The 24,597-nt window shown below is 41.1% G+C and overlaps 2 protein-coding genes across 2 annotated transcripts in view; one reads left to right on the top strand and one right to left on the bottom strand.

The window, feature by feature from the left end:
* IL5RA (interleukin 5 receptor subunit alpha) overlaps positions 1 to 8,523 on the top strand; it is a 61,302-nt gene extending 52,779 nt beyond the window's left edge. Inside the window, exon 12 of the mRNA XM_030920935.1 lies at positions 8,463 to 8,523. Within this exon, the coding sequence (XP_030776795.1) occupies positions 8,463 to 8,483 (21 nt within the window). The 3' untranslated portion in view covers positions 8,484 to 8,523. The remainder of the gene's footprint in view (positions 1 to 8,462) is intronic.
* LOC104657379 (contactin-4) overlaps positions 12 to 24,597 on the bottom strand; it is a 153,100-nt gene continuing 128,514 nt past the window's right edge. The window contains exons 5-13 of the mRNA XM_030920845.1: positions 24,259 to 24,417; positions 21,741 to 21,890; positions 20,045 to 20,115; positions 18,773 to 19,007; positions 16,611 to 16,723; positions 15,908 to 16,094; positions 15,367 to 15,479; positions 4,009 to 4,177; positions 12 to 1,840 (exon numbers count right to left, since the gene is read on the bottom strand). Of these exons, the coding sequence (XP_030776705.1) occupies positions 1,740 to 1,840; positions 4,009 to 4,177; positions 15,367 to 15,479; positions 15,908 to 16,094; positions 16,611 to 16,723; positions 18,773 to 19,007; positions 20,045 to 20,115; positions 21,741 to 21,890; positions 24,259 to 24,417 (1,298 nt within the window). The 3' untranslated portion in view covers positions 12 to 1,739. The remainder of the gene's footprint in view (positions 1,841 to 4,008; positions 4,178 to 15,366; positions 15,480 to 15,907; positions 16,095 to 16,610; positions 16,724 to 18,772; positions 19,008 to 20,044; positions 20,116 to 21,740; positions 21,891 to 24,258; positions 24,418 to 24,597) is intronic.

Here is a 24,597-nt window from a genome sequence, read left to right as displayed (position 1 = left end):
AAAGACAAGTATCTTTACAAATGACAGAATATTTATTAACAATACCTTTAAAAAAGATTACATATGCTAGATCACTGGTAAATATCATTTACACTGGGGTTGGGAACTCCCTGGGTGTCATTTTTTTTCATTCATTTTATTATTTTGTTGATTTTTTTGCATGTGATTTTAAATTTTATTTTATTTTAACATAGAAGTAACCATATCAAACTAAGAAAGGAACACAGCTTGAAATACTGACAATATTTTTTTTTCCGGTTACCACCCTAGTTTTTACACAAATGGAATCCTGATTATGACTTTATTGGATAAATATAAGAAGAAGGTTGAAAAGTTATATTATTTGTAAGCAAAAATGACAAATTACAGCAAATTTGAGTTCTCTGAGAAAGAAGAAAAGGTGGCAGCATGTTTACATGAGAAAATGTCTGTAGAAAATTTCATTGCCTTTTATGTCACTGTTCCACTAGCGTTTGCTTACAAAACCTTTCCCATTGTAACAAATAGTTCTTTTCATAAGAATACAGTTTTGTGGATATTGTCATTTTCCAATGTGTGATTTTAAGACTTAGAAGGTAAAGTAGATAAAGCAACTAGGCTACCTATTGCAAAACAGAATCATCAAGAAACCATACAATTGTACTAAAGGTCTTTTATAGAGTCATATTAAAAATTCTTGCAGCAACTATTTGTTGAAATAGGAGAAATCTTCCAAACTCCATATGTAATTTTGATTCAAAAGAAGGGCTCTATTATTACAGAGATACACATACTATATATAAGAAATTTTGTAAAGAAATTACTAATCCATTGACAGAGAATTACTTTTTTTTAAAATTTACATTCAAAATAGATACAGTTAAAGATAATAAAATTATCTTTTATCCTTTGAAAGACTTGGGTGACTATAGTAACTTTTGATCTATGTTACTACAGGATATATGTTACTTCAAATTTAATGTCTAAGATAGTGCTACTACAAAGACAATGCTAACTTAGTTGAGTGAAAAGAAAATCTTACTGTACAATGCTAAATTCAGGGATGGGAATATTGCACAAGGTGCCTCTTGGGCAGTAAATTTAGCTTTTGAGATTGCAGCCATTCCTGAAACCATCTCAAGTTGTATTGAACAACAAAATTCACAACGTCATGGGAAAACATATTGTACATGTCAAAAGGACTTGATTCAATGCATTAACCACTAGAAGAGTAATTTGCATACAGCAGCCTTGAGTTATAGACCAAGTCTTCAGCTGTTCTGCCACGAGATCCTTGTAAAACTGTACAAGTAATTTGCAATTTATTTACCAAGATGAGTTTCAAACTCTGTCTTTAAAGGAAATATCTTCAAATTATAATTGCATGATTGTGTTGTCCATAGCATTTTACAGCTGAGGAAAAAAAGTAATATCTACATTATATGTTAACTTTAAAAAATTCTATAAAACACTAAATATATAATAAAAAATATGCATATAAGGACATATGTAAACTGCTTTGGTAACATCATATTACAGATGTCTTCAGTGCATTGCAGAGTTTCCAAAGAAACTTCAGACAAAGCTAGATTTGCTTTGAGGAAGTACTGTATAATGCCATTCCTAAAGAAGCAAAAAACATTTTTATTCCAGTAATAAGATGTACTTGAACAACAATATTACTTAGTACTGGGTGTCTTCAAAACAACTAGCTAAATGTTGCTTATATTATAAACAGCAAGTCCTTTAGATAACTTTTGTCATAAACTGGACCTAGCTGTGAGGGAAATCATTATTGTACTGATGGCTGACAGCGTACATGCATTCGAAGTGGAAGCCCCGGATCCTCTTGCGTAGGCATCTGAAAAGAGAGAACAAATTCACTCAAAACAGCCCCATCCTGGCTTCAAAGGGAAGAGCAGCCACGGGGCTTTTTGAAACAGCGGAACTGCGTGGATTCTACTGGAAATGATGATCAAGATCTTAATGGCTTTTAAATATCAGTTCTATGACTACCTAGCTATGAACCTGCGAGTAGGGTAGAGGACAGCCCTGTACCTCTGTCAAAGCATTTGTAAAATAAGGATGTTCCCATCTAATGTGAGAAGAAACTTCAATATTACTAGCAACAGTACTGATAGATACCATGCCACGTCAATGATGCAACAAAATGAAAATTGCTACTCCCTTTTGAACTCTATGAAAATTGCTACTCCCTTTTGAACTCTATCTTTGTGCTGGGCACAGATGAATATGACACTTAAATCTTGCAAAAACTGGATGAAGGCCAGGTATTATTATTACCTCACTTAACAGATGCGGTAATTTGTGCCCAGATCACCCAGCTAGTAAATGGCTGAATTGGGGTCCAAACCCATGTCTGTTTAAATCTATCCCTTTTCTCCAAACAAAATAGCCTCAATCCTTTTTACATTTTCTTATGGGTCTTACATTTTTCATAGTAAGAAGCTATCAACTGTCATTCGGGGGTTCTTCAATCTTGTAAGACCTCTTTGACCAACCTAATGAAAAATTCCTTGAAACAGATCATGTTTGGCTCACAGTCACTTCCTTGTTACCTAATAATTACACCAATATAGTTGCTTAATATATGTTTTTGTAATGAATAAAACCAGGAATCATCAGTCTACCTAAAAATACCAATCCCTGCAATGATAAGAAAGCATGAAGTACAAAGTCAGATTTTTAATGAAGTGAGATAAATAAACCCCAGTCTTGTATTTTCATGGCCTTGAGATTACTTCCACATCTCACCAAAAATCTGGCTCCCTTTCAACAGAAGTTAGAGGCTTTGTTTGATGAAGTGTAGAATCCAATTGTCTCTGCTTTTAAGACAAAAATGCCTTTTGTGTTTGTATGCAAAAAAAAAAAAAAAAAAAAAAAATGCAGTAAATATAAACTCCATTGAGAAACACTGGCATATCACCCCTTAGCAGAGGGATGTTACATGACTAAAAGTCAGGATGGTGGTGAGGATTTTGTCCATAATTTAAAATATCATCTCTTTACCGATGTCTTGAAAATTTATATCTCCAGCCTTCAATGCTCCCCTAATCTCCAGAATGCTAAATCTGAAAGCCTGTGAAAATCTACACTTAGACATCTAACCGCAGTCTTTCGTTTCTTATTGCTGTAAAATATACATAACAAAATTAGCATTTTAACTCATTTAAAATGTACAATTCAGTGGTACTAAGTATACTCCAATGTTGTGCAATCAGCACCACTCTCAAGCTCCTCAACTTTTTTGTCACCCCAAATGAAGACCCAGTACCTAAGCCCCCATTCCCCACTGACCAGCCACTGTCAATCACTAGCCTCACTCTGTCTCCATGGATCTGGCTATTTTTTTTTTCTTTAAATAAATGAGATCACACACAACAACAAAAAATAATATGCTGCTAAGATATTTACAAACATGGTATTTGTAAAAACAGAATTGAATGTATTTGCTCAAAAACAATATGCTATTCTCACATGCTATTCAACAATATTTGAAAGTGAAGATAATCTTGACTATAGAGAGACATATACATTGATGCACATGTTACATATACCCATTCAAAATAAATAGTAAATTCAAAATATTTCCAAGACATTGAACTGCATATACTGTTTCACTGGAGAAAAACTGCTACAGCATACTTAACAATGCTTTTCCTTCTTCCTTCTGACTGAGTCATGCTTTTAATTTTCTAAACTGTAATTCTGGGGTTACATAGATGCATAGAAAAATAAATGGGTTGACATGGAAAAACCTTAGTGACTGATTCGTGTCTGCTTTAATCTGATTTTTGATTAGCAACTGAGTAGATCAGTCAACATGGGCAAACTGATTTTTGCATGAAACTGCCTATGGCCAGCAAATATCTGGAGAAGGGGGGTAGTGTCCTCCATTTTACTTTACGTCTTCTTTTGCAGGCTGAATGTCTTTCAAGCCCTGACTCATCTGGAAGGCTGATAAGATAAGACAGGCAGGAGAAAAGGGAGAAAAAAAAGCATTCTCACTTGATATCTTTGGAATTCGAATTTGTTCACTGCTGCTGCCATCTCCTCCGTCACTGAATGGCTTAATTTCTATTATATAATCTTCATCAAAAGGCAAAGAAAGCTCCACCGATGTTTTATTTGTTTCAATGACAGATGTGCTGCTTTGTCTGTTCCATCTGTACAAGACCTGCCAATACAGAAAGAACAGGTGTCACCTGCCGTCTTCACAAAGGCTCCAAAGATGGAGCATTCATTTGTTTTCACCTCTGGGCATCAGCAAAATGCAGGGAATGTAGACGCTGTCTGGCTGCCCACTTGCATTTGGAAGGCTCATTTGTGGTGAGGGCCATGACTGCAGCTACCATTTTATTCCGAGGAAAGAGCTGAAAGGATATTACAACAGGGGCGTCAGCAACATGATTCTACGTACTGCCTAGCCTCTCGGAGGCTCAGTTGACACACCTGGGAAAATGGAAAAAATGAGTAGCTCCTTAAGGATGTACAGTGCTCTGTTACACATCAGGGGCTTTGGCATCAGAATAAACTTGGCCACTGGGGGATCACAGGCCACTTCACCTTTTTGAGCCTTACTTCAGTCATCTGTAAAATGGGGACGATAATACCCACTCTTCTGGAGTGTGTTTTCAAGATTGCACAAGGAGGCTGGGTGCAGTGGCCCACGCCTATAATCTCAGCACTTTGGGAGGCCAAGGTGGGTGGTTCACTTGAGGCCAGGAGTTCAAGACCAGCCTGGCCAACATGGCGAAACCCTGTCTCTACAAACAATACAAAAATTAGCCAAATGTGGTGGCACACACCTATAATCTCAGCTACTCTGGAGGCTAAGGCAGGAGAATTGCTTGCACCGGGAGGCGGAGGTTGCAGTGAGCCGAGATCACGCCATTGCATTCCAGCCTGGGCAACAGAGCAAGACTCAAAAAAACAAAACAAACAAAAAAAAAAAAACAAAAATTGCACAAGGTTTGAATCTGGTGAGGGCCTAGCTTAGAGGAAGCATGTAAAAAATAGTATCTCTGAAGGCTTAAAGATAATCAGAGAACATACATGGCAAAGGTCAGAGCACAAGCCAGGCACAGTAAGTTATGATCATGACTCTTAGAGACAGGACATTTCAGCACAGGGAGAAGATATCTGAAAGGCAACAGTAGTAACCTCCTATTCCTTCCCTCTGGAACCTCATTTTGTGGGGCTAGGTAACAAAGAGGCAACCATTGTCACCTTGGACATATCTGAAGCTTGCAACAGTCCTGTTTTCACCTTGGGTTCTGAGTCTGGAGTGGGATTCATTTGATGAGGTGGCCAACTAGCCTCCTAAAAACACATTTACCTACCTGGGATTGCCTGCTGTGACTGGCATGGACTCTAATCAGGAACAAAATATACAGGTCTGGGAAAGTGTGCCTTTACCTATAGAACCACTAAAGCTCATCCTCTGCAGTCTCCCCTGACAATTAAAAAGATAGGGTTGGATGAGGTCAGTGGCTTTTGGTCCTGGCTGCATGTTAGAACCACTGGGGTGCTTGTAAAACACTTATGCTATAGCTCAGTGGTTTTCAACAGGGTGGGAGGGTCAGGGGAGCAATTTTGCCTCACAGAGAGGTATCTGGCCATGTCTGTAGACATGTTTGTCTAAACAGGTCCTGTTGTTGTAGTGGACAGAGAGACCAGGGATGCTGCTGAACAGTCTACAATGCCCAGGGCAGCCTTACAACAAAGAACTCTCTAGCTCAAAGTGTTGACTGTGAGGAGGTCAGAAACCCCTCCAGTTCCACTCTAGCCTGCCTAAGACTGCACAGAGGTGGGACCCAGGCTGTAGGTTTTTTTTTTTAAGATCAGCAGGTGATGTTACTGTGGGATAGGCATCATGGATTAGATGAATTCGATGAGTAGTTCTCAAATTCAAGCGTGATCAGAATCACCTGGAGAACGTGTTCGAGCACAGATTACTGGGCCCCATTCCTGGAGTTTGTGATTACTTCTCGGATGGGACCTGAAAATCTGCATTTCTGACAAGTTCCCAGCTAATGCCAGTGCTGCTGGTCCAAGGATCATGTGTTGAGAAGCACAAGATTAGCTCATCCTTCCCTAAGATCCCTTGTAAATTCTGATCTGCTGAGGCTAGAGACATAAGGTCACTCTCGTGTCTCAAGACAAAACCAGACACAAGTGAAATTCGTAAAATTCCCTTAGAATGGTTTCAAACCCATCTGTTCCCTGGCATTTCATCACCTTAATTTATGTCTCTCTAATACAAGGTGGAAAACACAATTTCCTTAAGGTAGAAAGATTCATAAGCGTCCCCTTCTTCTCCGCAGCATCAGTTGTATCAGACCCAGCATCCCTTTGCTAATGATTAGGCACAAATAAATCCTCAGGCACATCAGGAGTGTCGAAGCTTCTCATCACAGCCCTCCAGGAGAATGGGCTGGCTGATGGGATGCAAGGTCACATCTGGCTTTGAGGAATAAATTGCTGCTTTGATTTACCTCTGGTCCTTGCAAGAGCTCAGAGGATTCAACTTGTTTCAAATATAAATCCAAAAGAAACACTTCTAGGAAAAAGCAGCCCTTTTATCAGCACTGCTTATCAGTCTTGCAATATTAGGGATTGCAACAGAACCCAAATAAAGTCCTGTAAAACCTTTATTTATACCACTTTGTTGAGCTGATTGACTTGAAGGCTGTGCTTGCATTTGATATAATCTAGGGTGGAAGACAAGGGGAAAGAATGGATTTGTGGGAACAATGATAATAGCAGCAAATATTATAGACTACTTCCATTATCGAATGTCTGAACACTGTATGTTCTAAATCAGGGGTGTCCAATCTTTTGGCTTCCCTAGGCCACACTGGAAGAAGAAAAATTGTCTTGGGCCACACATAAAATACGCTAACACTAATGATAGCTGATGAGCTTTATAAAAATTGCAAAAAATCTTATGTTTTAAGAAAGTTTATGAATTTGTGTTAGGCCACATTCAAAGCCATCCTGGGTCACATGCAGCCTGTGGGCAGTGGGCTGGACAAGCTTGTTCTAAACGCTTACATGGATAACCTCTTAAGGAAGGCCATGTTATTATTATGATTTCAAAGATGAGAACCTGAGACCTGCAGAGGTTAAGCAATTGCCCCAGGTCCCACGACTGGTGGATCCTACATTCAAACCTAGGCAGTCAGTGCTCCAGAGCCTGGATTTTTTTTTTTTTTTTTTTTTGAGACAGAGTTTTATTCTTGTTGCCCAGGCTGGAGTGCAAAGGTGTGACCTCAGCTCACTACAACCTCCACCTCTCGGGTTCAAGTGATTCTCCTGCCTCAGCCTCCCAAGCAGCTAACGTTACAGGCATGTGTCACCATGCCCTGCTAATTTTGTATTTTTAGTAGAGACGGGGTTTCACCATGTTGGCCAGGCTGGTCTTGAACCCCTGACCTCAGGTGAGTTGCCTGCCTCAGTCTCCCAAAGTGCTGGGATTACAGGCGTGAGCCACCGTGCCTGGCTTCAGAGCCTGGATTTTTAACTAAGACTAGCTTGGCTACCACCTGTAGGGCTCTGGACAAATTGCTTTCCCTCTCTGGCATCTGTCTTGGGGAATGCAAACCAAGGGAATTAGACAGTAAAAAACTAGTGGCCCATGGGTCATAATCAGTCTGCATATATTATTTGTTTGGCCGTCATAGTGTTAATTTTTTTTTTTTTTGAGTTAGATGTGACCATTTCAAAACAAAGAAATTATACATTAAACATTTGTGGGTTCTACTGAACAACTGGAAGATACGGCCACACTGATCACTGTGCTTTGGATGCTTGTCCTCTCCGAAACTCATGTTGAAATTTGCCATTTTAACAGTATTAACAGGTGAACCTTTAAGAGATAATTAGGCCATGAGGTGATTAGGCTCACCCTCACAGATGGAATTAGTACTGTTATGAAAGGGCGAGTCGGCTCTCTATCCTCCTCCCTTCTCCCTTGTTCCTCACTCTCCCTCCCAGCACTGGGTGTCAATAAACTTATGTTCATATTAATTGCCCAGTCTCAGGTATTCTGTTCCTAAGACTCTACAAAAGTGTGATCCAGAATAAAAGAGACTAAGCCAGTGGTCTATATTCCTGTCTGGCAACAACTGGCTGGAGTTGAGAAGTCTCATTCTGAATAATCACAAACTGCAGTTGGTCATAGTCCCAACACTTCCAATGTTGCTACACTGTCATATGCCTACCTCAGGACCTTTGCACCTCCTTTTTTTTTTTTTTTTTTTTTTGCAGTACTTGGGACATTCCCAGAGAGCTGCCAAGGCCCAAATGAAATCACACCACTTGAAAGTGGCTCCTTAGCCTTTATATAAAATAATAAATTTCTCCTGTCTACTCCATGGCTTTCTCTATTCCCCTCACTCTGGCTTCTTTTTCTCTGTAGTACTTTGTTATCACTTACTATGTTTATTTATTGCTGGCAGGCAGAAGAACCAACTGGCTAAATGTAGAACTCAGGATCCATACTGCTGTATTCAGATCCCAGGTCTTCAACATACCAGCTATGTGAAAGGCAAGTTACTAAACTCTGTGTCATAGCTCTTCATCTGTAAAACTAGGGATAATAACTGTACCTACCTTCATGGGTTATTAAAAAGTTAAGATGAGGCCGGGCATGGTGGCTCACACCTGTAATCCCAGCACTTTGGGAGGCTGAGGCAGGCGGATCACCTGAGGTCAGGAGTTCAAGACCAGCCTGACCAACATGGTGAAACCCCATCTCTACTAAAAATACAAAAACTAGCCAGGCGTGGTGGTGGGCACCTGTAGTCCCAGCTACTTGGGAGGCCGAGGCAGGAGAATTGCTTGAACCTGGGAGGTGAAGGTTGCAGTGAGCCAGGATCAAACCACTATATCCACCCTGGGTAACAGAGGGAGACTCTGTCTTAAATAAAATAAAACAAAATATAAAGTTAAGATGAATCGGAACGGTGCTTAGTATATGTATTAGTATTAGTTTCTGAATCAACTGAACATAACTCATTTATGTTATCTGCCTGGCTCTGTAGATAGTTTAATTTGTATACTAAAATCAGATGCTCTACTTTAGCTCTAATGTCATAAAGTAGCTTAAGGATTTGTGTTGGCAAAATATTTGGGGCCTCAAACTTTCTAAAGTCAGCTTCTTGTTGAGACCATCTACCCAAGCTGAGATCTAAAGAATCCAGACAACTTAGTGAAGATGGGAAAATAAACCCACACCCCAACACCTTCAGTATTTCAGAGGAAAACTTAACTTTGGAAAGGGTCAGTCTGAGATAAACAATAGCCATATTTAATGGGTCAAATTCTCTAGCAAAGGTCAACTCTTCCATTGTAATCAGATTCACTTTTTATTCAGCCTCTAATACTACCCTAAAAGTGACACTAGGGAGAGTTTCCTGAGATGTCATGGGAGGTGAGATATCATGGGAGGTACACACACACGCAGAAAGAGAGAGAGAGAGAGAGAGAGAGAGAGAGAGAGAGAGAGAGAGAGAGAGAGAGAGAGAGAGAAAGCAGGAGAGAGAGTTGTTCATTGGTACCTTGGTAATTCAGGGAACTGGCTTCAGGACCTCCCTAAAATACCAAAATCTGTGGATACTCAAGTCCTGTATATACAATGGTTTAGGATTTGTGTATAACCTTAGCATATTCTCCCATATACTTTAAATCAACTCTAGATTACTCAATAATACCTAACATAATGTAAATAGTATGTAAATAGTTGTTATACTGTATTCTTTTAAAAATCTGCATCATTTTCATTGTATTATTTTTTGTGTTTTTTTTTCCCCCGAATATTTTTGATCCACAGTTGATTGAATCTGAGAATATGGAACCTGGGGATACAGACAGCTAATGCTTTAAATTATTTATCTCTAAATATTCACATGTATATGTAGCAATCAAAATGTATAGCCAGTTACAGTGACATTCCTTGGGGTGTAGCTGAGGAGGTGTAGGGTATCTGGCTCCTCCAGTACCATCCCTAAAAAGAAGGGGGAGTGATTGAGCTGGAAATTAAGAGGAACTCAGAAAGTGTCCTTTCCTACCATCTGGTCTAACCCTGTTACCCACTCTTTTCTCCACTGCCAACACATGTGGTTTCTGTAGCATTTCACACACTTGACACACATCCATCACTTCTGTCCCTTAGAAGAAAAATTCTCAACATGGAGGTGCCACTAATATTTAGATATAGTCTGGATCTAGAAAATACAATGAACCAACATAAAAAATCGCATTTGGAAAAAAAGTGTCAATCCATGGTTCAAATAGGTTACATCACCTGGTCTGCTGCACAGATCTGAAATGGTTCCAAGCTCTCTAGTTTTAATTTGCTCCAATATTTTACTTTATTCTTTTTTTTTTGAGACAGAGTCTTGCTCTGTTGTCAGGCTGGAGTGCAGTCGCTCAATCTCAGCTCACTGCAGCCTCTGCCTCCCGGGTCCAAGTGATTCTCCTGCCTCAGCCTCCCAAGTAGCTGGGACTACAGGCGCCCATCACCACACCCAACTAATTTTTGTATTTTTAGTAGAGGCAGGGTTTCACCATGTTGGCCAGGATGGTCTCCTACTCCTGACCTCAGGTGATCCACCCGTCTTGGTCTCCCAAAGTGTTGGGATTACAGGCGTGAGCCCCAGTGCCCAACCTATTTTATTCTTATAAAAATAAGTCATTTCCCTAAGTCCTACACTAAGCCCAGCAGATATTTCCTGGAAGGTGAGATGCCCTTGTGTTTGTCTTGACCTGCTTTATTCTCATCACATACCCTGCTTGATTCTATACTGTTCAAATGAATCTTCTAGATGTCTGCAAAAGTGTTGAGAAAATAAGTGTCAGAAGGACCTTTTTGGAAAGATGCTACCAACGCAAGGCCATATGAGAGTTTCTGAGAGGGAGCATGAGTATAAATAAGTGGCAACTAAATAATAATCATTACCCAATTTTTCTTCTAAAAATGGCTATAATCTTTTAGACACAGTTCATGAAGCAAACATCAGCTTACATATTGATCCCTGCCCTTGAAAAAGCTGAAGGCACTCCAAGTCACTACACTCAACAGACTTCAGTTTTCCTATCATCGGTAAAGTGGTGGGAAAAAAAAGATTATCTAGGTTTGCTTCTTGCTCAGCTAACATTTGCCTGGTTGCCTGAAATAGCTTAGGTAGCTCCTGGCCTATTCGTTTTCTTTCAGCAGTAACCTGAAAAGGAACTTCAAATCTAGTGACAAGTTCACCCAGGGAACATGTGTAATTCCCAGGGACTCCTTACGCTTTCTACATTTTTATTGTGCTTTGTCTTCCTGTTCTATGGGTGTACCTGGAAGGAATTTTTTTTTCTCTCTTTTTTTTCCACTCTCTCCCTTGTTTTGGTGAAATCAATTCTGCCCACATCACATCTGCTTTTTTTTCATGGTTCTCTCTCTCTCTCTCTCTCTTTTTGCTTGAGACAGTCTTGCTCTCTTGCCCAGGCTGGAGTGTAGCCATGAGATCTCAGCTCACTGCAAGCTCTGCCTCCAGATTCCAGCGATTCTCATGTCTCAGCCTCCCGAGTGGCTGGGACTACAGGTGCACCACCACACCTGGCTAGTTTTTGTATTTTTTTTGGTAGAGATGGGGTTTCACCATGTTGGCCAGGCCTGACCTCCAGTTATCTGCCCACCTCAGCCTCCCAAAGTGCTAGGATTACAGGCATGAGCCACCGTGCCTGATCTTCATTCTTGCCTTCTTTCTTTTCTTTTTAGTCTTCTCTTCCCTCATTCATCTTCCAACCTATCCCACCTCATATCTCTTTTGTCATAGATAAAACTGATCAAATAAACTCTTTTATATTATTTCACACTAAGAGGTTAATAATTTAGTTCAGGACATGAAATCTCCATTCTAATACAACTATAGTGAACACATCTTTGGCTGGAAAAATAATAGTGACAATTCAGGCACTGTCCTCTGGAAGCCCCCAGTCTGGGGATTCACAGCAAGTCAGTTAATTACAATTACCCAAGAGGACGGAAAGTATTATACTATAAAAAAATCTTGCAAGTAGGCCAGGTGCGTTGGTTCATGCCTGTAATCCCAGCACTTTGGGAGGCCAAGGTGGACAGATCACTTGAGGCCAGGAGTTCGAGAGCAGTCTGGCCAACATGGTGAAACCCCCATCTACTAAAAATGCAAAAATCAGATGGGTGTGGTGGTGCACAACTGTATTCCTAATGATTTGGGATGCTAAGCCAGGAGAATCGCTTGAACCTGGGAGGTGGAAGTTGCAGGGAACTGAGATGGTGCCATTGGATTCCAGCCTGGGTGACAGAGCGAGACTCTGTCTCAAAAAAAAAAAAAAAAAAAAAAAAAAAAAAAAAAAAAAAAATCTTGCAAATAAAGGGATCTATCTCTGCCCATCAGGGAAGGCTTCTAAGCTAAAACTGAAAGCTGAGTGGCTGATTAGGGATATAGGGTATATAAAAGGTCAGAGAAAAATGAAGACACTAGAAGTTTCTCTTTTAATAAAAAAGTAAATGCAGTTCCAAAGAGTTTAAGCGATTTACCTTAAGTCACATAGCCAATAGAGGACCCCAAACAGGGTTTCCTATCTCTTTTTTTATTTTTACAGTTTAGACAGGTCTAGCTCTCTATCTCAGGTTGGAGTGCAGTGGCATGATCATAACTCATTGCAGCCTTGATCTCCTGGGCTCCACTGATCCTCCCCGCTCTGCCTCCAGAGTGGCTGAGACCATAGGCATGCACTACCATGCTCAGACTCCTATCTCTTTCTGCTGTATATTATATGACCCTCCTAGAAAGATTTAGTTTTAGAAAAGGACCCAGTGACAGTTCTGTAGATGAGTTCTTAGGGAGTGTTTCTTTACTAGTGGAATACAAGTCACTGTGCCATGTGGATGAAGGAAAAATAGTCCATGACAGGGAGGGTCTTCCAAGTCCTTCTCTCGTCACATTATCCAAGGCTTTGCCACCTTCTATGTCAAATCCCAATTCCAGCTCTGGCTTTGCCTACTACTTTCTGATGATCCTAGGTTCTTTACCTAGTGCCTGACAGCACTACCTATGGCCTACTCTCAACATCTCTGTGCAAAAATGTGACAAGCCAGCAGCCTGCAGGCTTAGTTCAGACTGCATAGCAATTTTACGTGGTCTGCATTCCACTGCCTCTAGTGTTGTTTAAAAGCAAAACTAAACAAAATTAGAAGTGTTGCCAACATTTTACAATTGGAAGATTTTACATAACAATCTTTTTTGCTGCCATCTTTGAAGCATTGGCATGTTTAGGGCATTGTGCTCACTTTTTCACAAGGCAACAGAGGCAGGAAGTTAGTAGCAGCTGGTACGCTTTGACAGCAGCACTCTCTAGTTAGCTACCACTCCCGCCCTGCATGCTTCTGCCATTTATATTATCTAGTAGGCATGCCTTTGCCATCCTTTCATTTGTTTTGTGGTAGATAAAAGACCATTTCACAAGATTCCGGAAAATGTTGACTTCCAAGCTCTTCTGCCTGAAAACATTTCAAAATCTTAGGTTTGGTTTTATAATCTTCCATTTTATTTATTTATTTTTATTTAGAGACAGGGTCTCACTACATTGCCCAGGCTGGACTCCAACTTCTGGGCTCAAAAAATTCACCTGCCTTCTCCTCCCAAGTAGCTTAAACTATAGGCACATGCAACCAGTCCCAGGTTTATACTCTTTCTTTTGTAATGAAAACTGGGACTTGCAAAATTGCAACAACCATTTTTCTTTTGAAGAATTAATACAAACCCACTGGAGTTCAAGAACATTGTCAGCATCACCCAGTGATTGTGGTTTCGCAAATGCTTTTTAAAAGTCATTTACTCATAACATTCTAGGACTAATGGGAACAAAATGCTATATGATTAAATGCTCACACTATATTTCCCTTTCTGACCTTTCTTTAGGTGGTGATGCAGGTAATGCTTGATTATTTCCAGTGATGGGGAACCCTCTGAGGGTTCATTTTTTTTACAAGATTTGACTACTAGAAGGCAAAACAGAGCCAAAATTTATCTCCATGTAGCCTTCACCCATTGACCATAGTTTTGTTCCTTGGAAACTTGAGGGAAAATTCTACTTGTCATCTCATATAGTAGCCCTTCAGATATGTGAAGTGGTTATCATGCTTCTGAGGCTTTTTAATCCAGCGGTATATCCTCAGTTCATTCACTGTTCAGATGTTTTGAGCCAGCCTCCTGGTCAGTCTTCTCAATGCATGTTCTCAATGCAGTTACAGTCCTCTCAGTGCAGTCTTCTCAGTGCAGTCACAGTCTTCACCATGCATGCTCTGGTTTGCATGCATTTGGTTTACATCAGTTCCTTCTCTCTCTGCACATGCATGCTGCTTCTCATAACAAGACGTAGAATCCATTTTCCCTGCCTTTTAATCTGAGCTGGCCTCATAGTAGCCAGTTTCATCCTTAGCTTTTAAAAGGGCTGACAGCTTCTGCTTTCTTCCTCTTGAAGCTGAACACTATGTAAGAAGTCTGACTACTCTGAGGTCACTATACTGTGAGGAAGCCCAAGTTATCCGTGGGGAGAGACCTCATGGGGAGCATGATCACTGGCCAACCTCAGCTTTCCCACCTATCCCACCTAAGAAGCCAAAAGTGTGTGAAGAAGCATCTTAGTTATTCCAGCCCTAAAATCTTTCCATTCTGGCCCTATCCACATTGCAAAGTCATAAAAAATGATACATTGTTGCTGTTTTAGCCCCTAGCTTCCCTTGGTTTGTTAGGTAGCAACAGGTAGCTGGAAACCTTGCAAGATATTTATAACCCCTTTTAATTGCTGCAACAAGGCTACAGACATGTTCTTTTCATTTTCTCATTAAAGACAGGCCAACATTTATGGGGTCAGGCAAACATTGTCTCCAATTTTGCTGCTTTTGCTCTCTTTTTTCTTTTTCTTTATATAAAACTCTTTTGACTATAGAAACATATGAACAAAAATGATTAATCATTGGTAATATCAGGAGGCTACTAAGTTGACTAAAAAAAAACACAACTGAGACAGGAGCAAAACAAAGCTGACAGTAGAAATGTTTAAAAAGTGGTTCTTCAGGGTATTTTTGGAGACCCAAACACAGGGTCTTTACCCATTTCTGATTGATGCTGCCTGAACCTAAAGTTAAGGTGATTGTCTAAATCCTGACCATAGACTACAACTCAGATCAAACCATGTAGGAGGCAGCGATTCCTACAGGGTAGCAGAGCATCACCAGGGAAACTGACAATGCAGACAACTGTATGATTCATGGAGGAGACTTCCCCGACTCACAGCAGGATTAGGTGCCTCTGCAAAAAAGAAATTACCTACTTTGTATCCTTTTACTTCTGACTCATTATCCAGGGCCTTCACTTGATCCCAATTCAGGATAATTTTGGAGTCTGATGAATTCCATATGATGTTTCCAGGGGGTTGACTTGGTGCTATAAAAAAATTAAGATATACGAAGTCACAGATTATTAAGTCTCAATTGATTCTGAGGAATATCTCCTTACTAGAATTCGAGAGTGGAGGCAATTTAATGGGCTATTGCACTAATATGTGTCTTCAAGGTCACTAAAATCTGATGAGATACAGCATTGCAAATGGAAAAAGATTCAGTTGGTCGCCTAACATTTATAGCTAAAAGAAGTAGCCCTTCCCAGTAAGGAGAAAAACATTTCTCTTTCTGTCCTCCAGAGCAATGAATTTTGCATGGTATACGGAAAGGTTCACTTAAAATGCTGAGGGAAATTTGAATCCACATGCTACTAATTAGTATGCAAATGACCATTGGGAGGTGGGGATAAGGAATAAACTTGGGATATGTGTGATGAGTCCCCAAAATATTTCTGAGCAAATCTGTTCTTACGTGGCTTTCGGGTTGTCACATTGACTGTTGCACTAGAGGGGCCTGTCCCAGCAGAATTATATGCCTTGACAGCTAAGTGATACAGTGCACTGCCTTTTAAGTTCGTGATTTTTGTTGATGTCTGATTTCCAACTGTTCGTATTTTTCTAGCATTTTCTTCTTTGTCTTCATGTCTCCAATATTTAACCTAAGAAAATAAACAGAAAGACCTTGGAAACCATACCCAATGGGGATATTTCCAATGTTATCAGGTGATTTTGTATGCAGATTCTTATGATGGAGTTAGTTTTCTATACCACATCATGAGCAGAGCTATCAGGACAAAGGACTTCGTATATCCTGAGAAATTATCCACCGTAAGAAGGGTCCCTTTTTTGTCCTCAGCTTCCTAGTGAGATGGTAGATTGATACAACCCTCGTTCATTATTGGGCATTATCAGAAGTCAAAGCTCATTTTGCCAACCATCCCATAAATGCTTAGATTTGCATATACTTCGAAAAATACCTCTGGAATATAACACAGACAAAGGGTAGTCTCACAGCTGAGTATTCAATGCTTCCATCAATGTTCAGCTGGAAGCCAGGCCTAAAACTAATGCCTCTAAGTGGGAATGTGGGTCATTTCCTATAAGAATGTGACTTGGAGGACTCATCAAGGGGTACAAATTCTCTTTCAGACCCAAGGCACATATGTCTTGCCTACCTCATAACCTTGTATTCGTCCTCTATTCTTCTCCAGTGGCGAGGCCCAGAAAACTTCAATATCTGTGGCAGAAAGACTTCTGGCAAAGATACTGGCTGGTGGTTTGGTGGGTTCTGTAGATGAATATGGAGATAGTTATTACTCTATCAGCTATATTAGGACAGGATTGTAGGTAATAGCATTATAAGGTAAAAAAATTCATGGTTATAGAATCATCCTTAATGATTGTAAGCCAAACCCTTATTTTGCAGAGGAGCAGTGATTGATAGCTGCAGTTGGTAGTAGTGAATATTTGTCCAGTGTTTGGGTTTTGAATTTAGGTGTGGGTAGAAGAGAAGGACCACTTAAGTTTAAGCATCAAGTTTTCATAACCAGCAATTCCCTTAACACAGATCCTTCTCAATTAGCATCTCACAAATGTTATTGCTTATGACATGGCTAAACTGCTTTTCTTTTTCTTTTTTGAAATAGGGTCTCACTCTGTCACCTAGGTTGGAATGTAGTGGCATAGTCATGGCTCACTGCAGCCTGACCTCCTGAGCTCAAGCCATCCTCCCACCTCAGCCTCCCAAGTAGCTGGGACCACATGCATGTGTGCCAACACGCTTGGCAATTTTTTTTTTTTTTTTGGTAAAGACTGGGATCTTGCTATGTTGCCCAGGCTGGTCTCAAACTCCTGGGCTCATGCTATGCTCCCACATCCCCCTCCCAAAGTGCTGGGATTACAGGCATGAGCCACTGTGGTTGGCCACTAACTTTTGTTTTAAGGAAGACTATTGAAAGAAGAATGTTAACACATACAAATGGTATACACAGCTATGGCAGAAATCTGTCAAAAATAACTGAAATTTGGGAAACAGTCAGTCTAGTCTCTCCTTTGCAACCAAAGATGCTGAGGCCCAGAGAGTATACGTGACTTATCCAAGATCATACAGATTGCAGTGTGAACCTGAAGTGTCACCCAGCTCTCTTGAATATTAGTCATGTCAGCTGACTGTCCTTTTCCCTTTTTCCTCTCATTTTCATAATCCAGAGACATGAACTATTATCTAAGAGAAGTTGAAGCCTATGCAAAGGGCTGAAGCTTGTTTGAATAAATGTAAATCCTTTGGTAATGGTTGGAACACGAAATATGCAGGGAAAGGCATCAGCAGCTGAGTCAGACAGAAAGGCAGCAGCTAGATCATGGAGGGCTACTGAATCTAAGAGGATGATCTCTCTAACTGGGAATAAGTTATTGCATCTTCACTGACTCTAAATCAATGATTCACCTTTCAGATGTTTTAACATGGTCCCATTCTGAGCATCAGCTTTAAAACAACACAGACAAACTCCAATGGTAATGAAGACTGTGTGAGAGGCATCCTGACAGCAGGGATAGCATGGAAGTGGTAATAATGTGTGAGAAATGTTAAACATAATGATGGTATGGATGACAGTGAGTGCAATCACATTGCTTCATGGCTTACTCTTTTCTTTAATAAGTGAGAATTTTTTTTTTTTTTTTGAGACAGAGTTTCACTCTTGTTGCCCAGGCTGGAGTGCAATGGTGCGGTCTCGGCTCACCGCAACCTCCGCCTCCTGGGGTCAAGTGATTCTCCTGTCTCAGCCTCCTGAGTAGCTGGGATTACAGGGATGTGCCACTACAACCGACTAATTTTATATTTTTAGTAGAGATGGGTTTTCTCCATATTGGTCAGGCTGGTCCTGAACTCCCAACCTCAGGTGATTCGCCCGCCTTGGCCTCCCAAAGTGCTGGGATTATAGGCATGAGCCACAAGTACAATATGCTTTATGAAAATACAAGTGGTAAGAAAATGCAAATTATATTCTGATATTCACTTAAAGTCAAAAATAAAATTCTTTCGAAAGTAATGATAACATATAGATAGATATGAAGATCTTATATGGTACTTGCAATTCTGGACCTTAGCAATGGAATCAATAATGGACAGCCATGTGTTTTCATGTACAGAGCAGTTGCAATCTTTTTAAGAGATTCATGGTGGACAGTGAACCACAGTTTTTACATTATCCTCTTCTCAAATCAGGTATGCCTTCAATATATATGTACCATGCTAAATTGATTGTACATCCTAAAATTCACATTTTAGAATTGAAGAAATATTAACAGTCAATGATCTAGGCAGCATAAACCATACCTTCTTCTGCAGAATACACCACTGTGGTGGGACTGAAAGGGCCTTCTCCTTTGTTGTTGAAGACACCTACTTTAACCTCAAAGGGAGAGAAGGGGCGCACGCTCTCATTCCTGAACACGTATCTGGAGGCGTCAGCTGAGGCCAGCACTGTCAGCATCCAGATCATTTTACCATAGGGCCGGAAGGCCACCACATAACCAAAGCCTCGACCATTCTGTAATTCCTCAGGGACCGTCTGGGAAAGAAGGGAGATGGTCTTCAGAAATCATAGTAGTTTGATTCCAATGCAAAAATTGTTTTTGTTTCCCTCGTAACATTCTTGTCTACATCCTTCTCCACCCATCTTATTTGGGGTTTTGTTAACAGTCTTTTAAATTTAGGGCTTGCAGTCAGTCTGTCTTAAACAGTTATAAGGTCCTGGGCAGGGTTGAAAGCGTAATGAAGATCTGCAGTCCAGAGCTTGCTCTTTGATGGGGCAGACCCAGCTCTGAAATGGTTGGAAATGATTGTAAAGAAAAAACACAACTGGACATCGGTCTCCTGAAAAACAGTATTTCCAACACGTATCCTCTAATACTAAGCTTCCTCCATTGCCACATAGACAAAAGATCTCACTGAAGGAAGAAAAACCATCTTGGCTGAAGATCCTCCCTCTCAGAGGGAAGAGTTCAGCTGGAGGGATGAGTGATTTCTTTCACTGCTGTGCTCTGGCTAAATGAAATATTTTAATTTCTGGGGCTGCTTAGAATCTTTCAAAAAAATGAAGAACCCTTTCTAAAGCTCCCACCTCTTCTCTCAAAGCCAATTTTTAACAAATTGGTGACTAACTTTCTCCCAGGTTGTTTTAAAAAATACCTCCTAAAAGAGGGCCCCTTCTGGAAGCAAAGCCAATTGCCAGGAAATTGTGCTGGTGCACTGACTCTAGTGCTGGCAGACGCTTTAAATCAATTGGCCATGCCGCAATTCAGAAGAAAAGAAAAACCAGTTTTCTGTGAAACAGCCTTCTTTATTTTTTTTTTTTGTAACTTGTGTTGTCTTCCCTTCATGACTGTTTTTACTGTAATGGATTGAATTAAAACTTGCCTCAACGATGGATAGGCAAGCACCATCCTTCCTGCTAGCCATTAGCTACGTGAGAGGGAGTATCTGCACTCAAATGAATTTTCACTGTTAAAAGCAGAGGAGGAAAGTTCCCAGCTATGTCTAACATGGAGGAAAATAAAAAAATAGCTTCGATGCATGTACGTTCCTTTTGTTCTGTGATTCATTTACCTCCCAGGTTATAACCAGTTCAGATTTGCTGCCTCCGCCACCACTGACATTCGCTGGTGTGACTTCGGGGACTGCACATGGAGACAAAAAACAAGTCATGTCAGGCGGCAAAGGTGAATGAGGGTCAGGAAGGTTGCCTGGCAGAGGTGACTCACTTTCAATGAGTACTTTGAGGCATACCCCTTTGTCTTTGGAGATCAGCAACAGCATTGTCAAGAGACCCACGGCGTCAGCTCGAGGAAGTGAAATGTACCAAGGAGACTGCTATTAATTACCTGTTTCTCATTCAACAAGGCACACGTGTTATCTGACATGTCTGACCAATTGTTCAGCTCCATCCCTAGAGGTTGAGGGGTTCCGGAAGGGAGGAAAGGACTGAGGTCTGGTCCTAATGTTTGGTTCTGCGATTATTAGCCACGTGATGATACACAAAGGAAAGACAGTACAAGCTCTGCTCAGGCAGAGTTTCCATTCTGGTTGGAGGGGAAGAGCGCTTGCACCACAGTTAGAGCAAGGTGGACAACCAGAGTACGGTACAGTCAGCATGGAGAAACGAAGGGGGCCTTCTGGAGTAGCGGCCTGCCCAGAGCTGAGGTGGGCGAACAGCTTCTCGGAGGAAGAGAGTTTTGATCTGAGTGTTGAAGGAAGTGGCAGACAGAGGTTGACCCCTGGCTCACTGTGCTTAACCTCTTTGATCCCCAGTTTTCTCTGTAAAAGAGAGGAAATTATGCGAGCTTCCACCTGAGGACTGCTGAGGGGAATTAATTCAATTATGGTTTTGGAAGGGGAAAAGAAAGCAGGGGACTAGCTATATTGTCATCATGTTACTGAAAGGCTCTGGGCCGCATTTAAAAACGTCTCACTGGGGCATGTGGCTGGTGACTGGTTATGTCTCCTTGGTTAAAGCCAATCAAATAGATCTAGATGAGTTTTTGCTTTTCTGAGAGTAGGGTCAGAACTCCCTACTGTAGGGAGTGTAGAGACCTTATTTTATTCCTTCAACACACTGGCCTCTCCACAGCTGGGAACTCTATAAAGACTGCACATGTAGGCCTCCTGCTTTACACCAGCTAAGTAAAAGTACGGCTGACCCCGATGAACTTGTTCTTCTCTCCCCGTGCTCATTCAAGCTGTATATGCAGAGGGCCATACTAAATTGCTGGCTAGTCTTGTTTGAATTAGCACGGTGTTCTGAAACTTCATTTCTGGGAATGGTTTATACCCTAAGAAAATCTCAGTGAACATTTCTGAAGAAATTAGTTTATTTCTTATTTCTATTCTAAGCAGGACTAACCCATGGTTGCTGTGCCCAGAGCAGCCAGAAATTATTCTTTGCCATTAGTTACTTATGTGAGATAATTTTATTTGAAATGTGGGGCATTGTTTTTTGAAATCCTGTTAGAATCTGGGTGACAAATGAACCAATGAAGAAAGGGCTGGCTTTTGAGAGGACTAAGCGCAGTGTGCCTGTTGCTGTACAGGGGGACCTAATGAAGGAAGCTTAACTCTGGATTGAAACCCGTTGCGTGCTCAGCTGGGCTTCTCCTGGCCTGATTTCTACCATTATAATCATTTGAGGTGAAGGGTGTGCTAACACAGAGCAGCATGAGCGCTGAAGAGCAGCAAGAATTCAAAGCCTTTTCCTAAGGAACAGCAGCTGGCAGAACAGATGATCTGAATCCCGGGTGCTACTCACGAGCTTCTTCTGTTCTCCGTTTCTCAGAGGGGCGGCTGGGCTCCCCAATCCCAATCACATTGGCTGCAACTGTGCGGAATTCATATTCGACCCAAGGATTCAAACCCACCACGGTTGCTGTGAATGTCTTCCCATCAATGAGTTCTGGGACTGAAAGACAACAAAAGATGGTGGCTGTTTCATAGGTTCTCAGAAAACAAATGCAGAGATTACATTAGGAAGATAGGAACATCCACCCATCCTTATGGTTATTGCATTCAGAGCAGTGTAGGTGTTCTGATATTAGCTGCATCAACAGTTGTTTCAGTGAAGTAATCTCAGAACTATCTCTGTATGTGAAACTAACACACTCTAATCAGATACCAGCAGATGACATCATAAAAGACACGCAGTCCACAAGGCCCCAAGCCACGCGACTCAATCATTACTATCACCCCTTCACATGTGTTTCAGCATTTATTATGTAGTGCCAGACACATTATTTCAACTATCCTCTGAGAAAGGTAAAAGTATTCTATTCTTTTTTTCTTTTTTTTCTTGAGACAGGGTCTCTCTCTCTCTGACACCCAGGCTAGAGTGCAGTGGCACAATCTCGGCTCACTGCAACCCCCACCTCCCAGGCTCATGCAATTCTTGTGCCTCAGCCTCCCGAGTAGCAGGGACTACAGGTGCATGCCACTATGCCTGTCTGTTTTTTTGTATTTTTAGTAGAGATGGGATTTCACCATGTTGCCCGGACTTCTCTCAAACTCCTAGGCTCAAGCGATCCACTTGCCGTGGCCTATCAAAGTGCTGGGATTACAGGTGTGAGCCACTGCACCTGGCCTATATTTATTCTTAAACAATTCTTATCGTGTCCATTTAACAGAAGAGGAAAACGAAGATGTATAGAGATCAGCTGATTAGCAGTCAGGACTAGAATTCATCTCCTAACTTTCATATTTTTCTCATCTTTCCTTCTTAAAGCACACCTGTGACTCAGTGATTACAGTAGGAAACACAGAAACCCATTTCTAAGGATTGGTAAACAAAAATGATAAAACAAACTGGGGTTAAAATCAACAAGATTCATATGAATTGCGCAACACTGGGCATATTCTCCTTCAAAACATCAAGGCCATATAGCCTACCTTTGCTGTCTAGAGGAGTGTGTATCATGTTTGTAATAACTACTTGTTCATCCAATTTACCGTTAAATGAAACCTAAATAAGAAAATGAGTCAATTTGGAGGTATTGACAGAAGTGGGGATGGTATAAGAATTATTTTAGATGCAAAGAGAAATAACTGTGAAATCTTTTAAAAAATAGGAAGTGCTGTATAAATGTAATAAAGGGAAACAGGATGGAAGTGCTACTACTAACAATTTTTGTTTCAAAGAATTTGTAAAATTGGTTAAAAAGACATCTCATGTCTTTTTATTCCCAAATTTATCCATCTAAAAAAGTGGGTCTGGGCACAGTGGCTCACACCTGAAATCCCAGCAGATTGGGAGGCTGATGCAGGAGAATAGATTGAGTACAGAAGTTTGAGACCAGCCTAAGCAACACAGCAAGACCTGTCTCTACAAAAAATTTTAGATAATTAGCTGGGTGTGGGGGCCTGTGCCTGTGGTCTCAGCTACTCAACAGGCTGAGGTGGGAAGACTGCTTGAGCCCAGGAGGTCGAGGCTGCAGTGAGCTGTGATCATACCACTGCACTCCAGCCTGGGTGACAGAGTGAGACCGTGTCTCAGAAAAAAAAAAAAAAAAAAAAAAAGGGCAGCAAGTGAGGAGGCGCCCTATAATCCTCAGTTATTGGTTTTTTGAAAGCACTGTGTAAACTTTACAAAGTCTGTGACTATTCAAGCAGAATCTACTGCTTTCCAAAGTGTACCACAATGCTACACAGATGATTTTCGGTTATACAGATTGATGCATTTTATTTTTATAACTAATATATTTTTAATGTGTGTTAGGAAAAATATATATACAACCAGCACAACAGACTTTTTTTTTCTTTTTTTGAGATGGAGTCTCACTGTCGCCCAGGCTGGAGTTCAGTGGTGTCTTCTCGGCTCACTGCAACCTCTACCTCCTGGGCTCAAGCGATCCTCCCACCTCAGCCTTCTGAGTCGCTAGGACTACAGGCACGCACCACCATGCCAGGCTAATTTTTGTATATTTTGTAGAGAGGAGGTTTCGCCATGTTGCCCAGGCTGGTCTGGAACTCCTGGGCTCCAGTGATCCACCCAATTCCACCTCCCACAGTGCTGAGATTACAGGTGTGAGCTACCAAATCTGGACCGGACATACCATTTCACAGATACTATTCCTTAGGATGAGTTTAAAAAAACCTAACTGTGATTCGATATAAAGAAAAATACTAATAATAGTACAGTGGGCTGAGGTTTAGGAAACACTGCCACAATATATCATTGGTAGTAGTGTCTGAATGAGAACTTAGATGTTCCTTGCCACAGTGCTGTGTCCAGTACGCTGAGTTCCCAATGTCTTTAAACCAAGCATCCAATATGGTACCTGTATTGACTGCTTGCCAGCCCACGGAGAACGGAGTCCTGGCTTGAATGACATACATGGTGATGGGGCTGTGGTTGTCAGGCCCGGGTCTCCAGGAGAGCTGAGCAGTGGTGTCTGTGATTTCGTCTATTGTCACAGCCTCTGGGGGACCTGGAGGACCTGGGAAAGAGTAAGACCCCCAGAACTGGAACAGTGTATTCAAACACCCAATTAAAGGATCCACATATTTGAGTGGGGCATTGACCCATTCATTCATTTACCCATTCACAGATTCATCACTTGTCAAATCCTTTTTGAATCCTACTATGTGCTGGGAACTTTCTTGGCTTGGAAACCACA

Source organism: Rhinopithecus roxellana, chromosome 1 (genome assembly GCF_007565055.1).
Source record: "Rhinopithecus roxellana isolate Shanxi Qingling chromosome 1, ASM756505v1, whole genome shotgun sequence".
Classification (NCBI taxonomy): domain Eukaryota; kingdom Metazoa; phylum Chordata; class Mammalia; order Primates; family Cercopithecidae; genus Rhinopithecus; species Rhinopithecus roxellana.
This window is presented reverse-complemented; position numbering and strand designations above follow the sequence as displayed.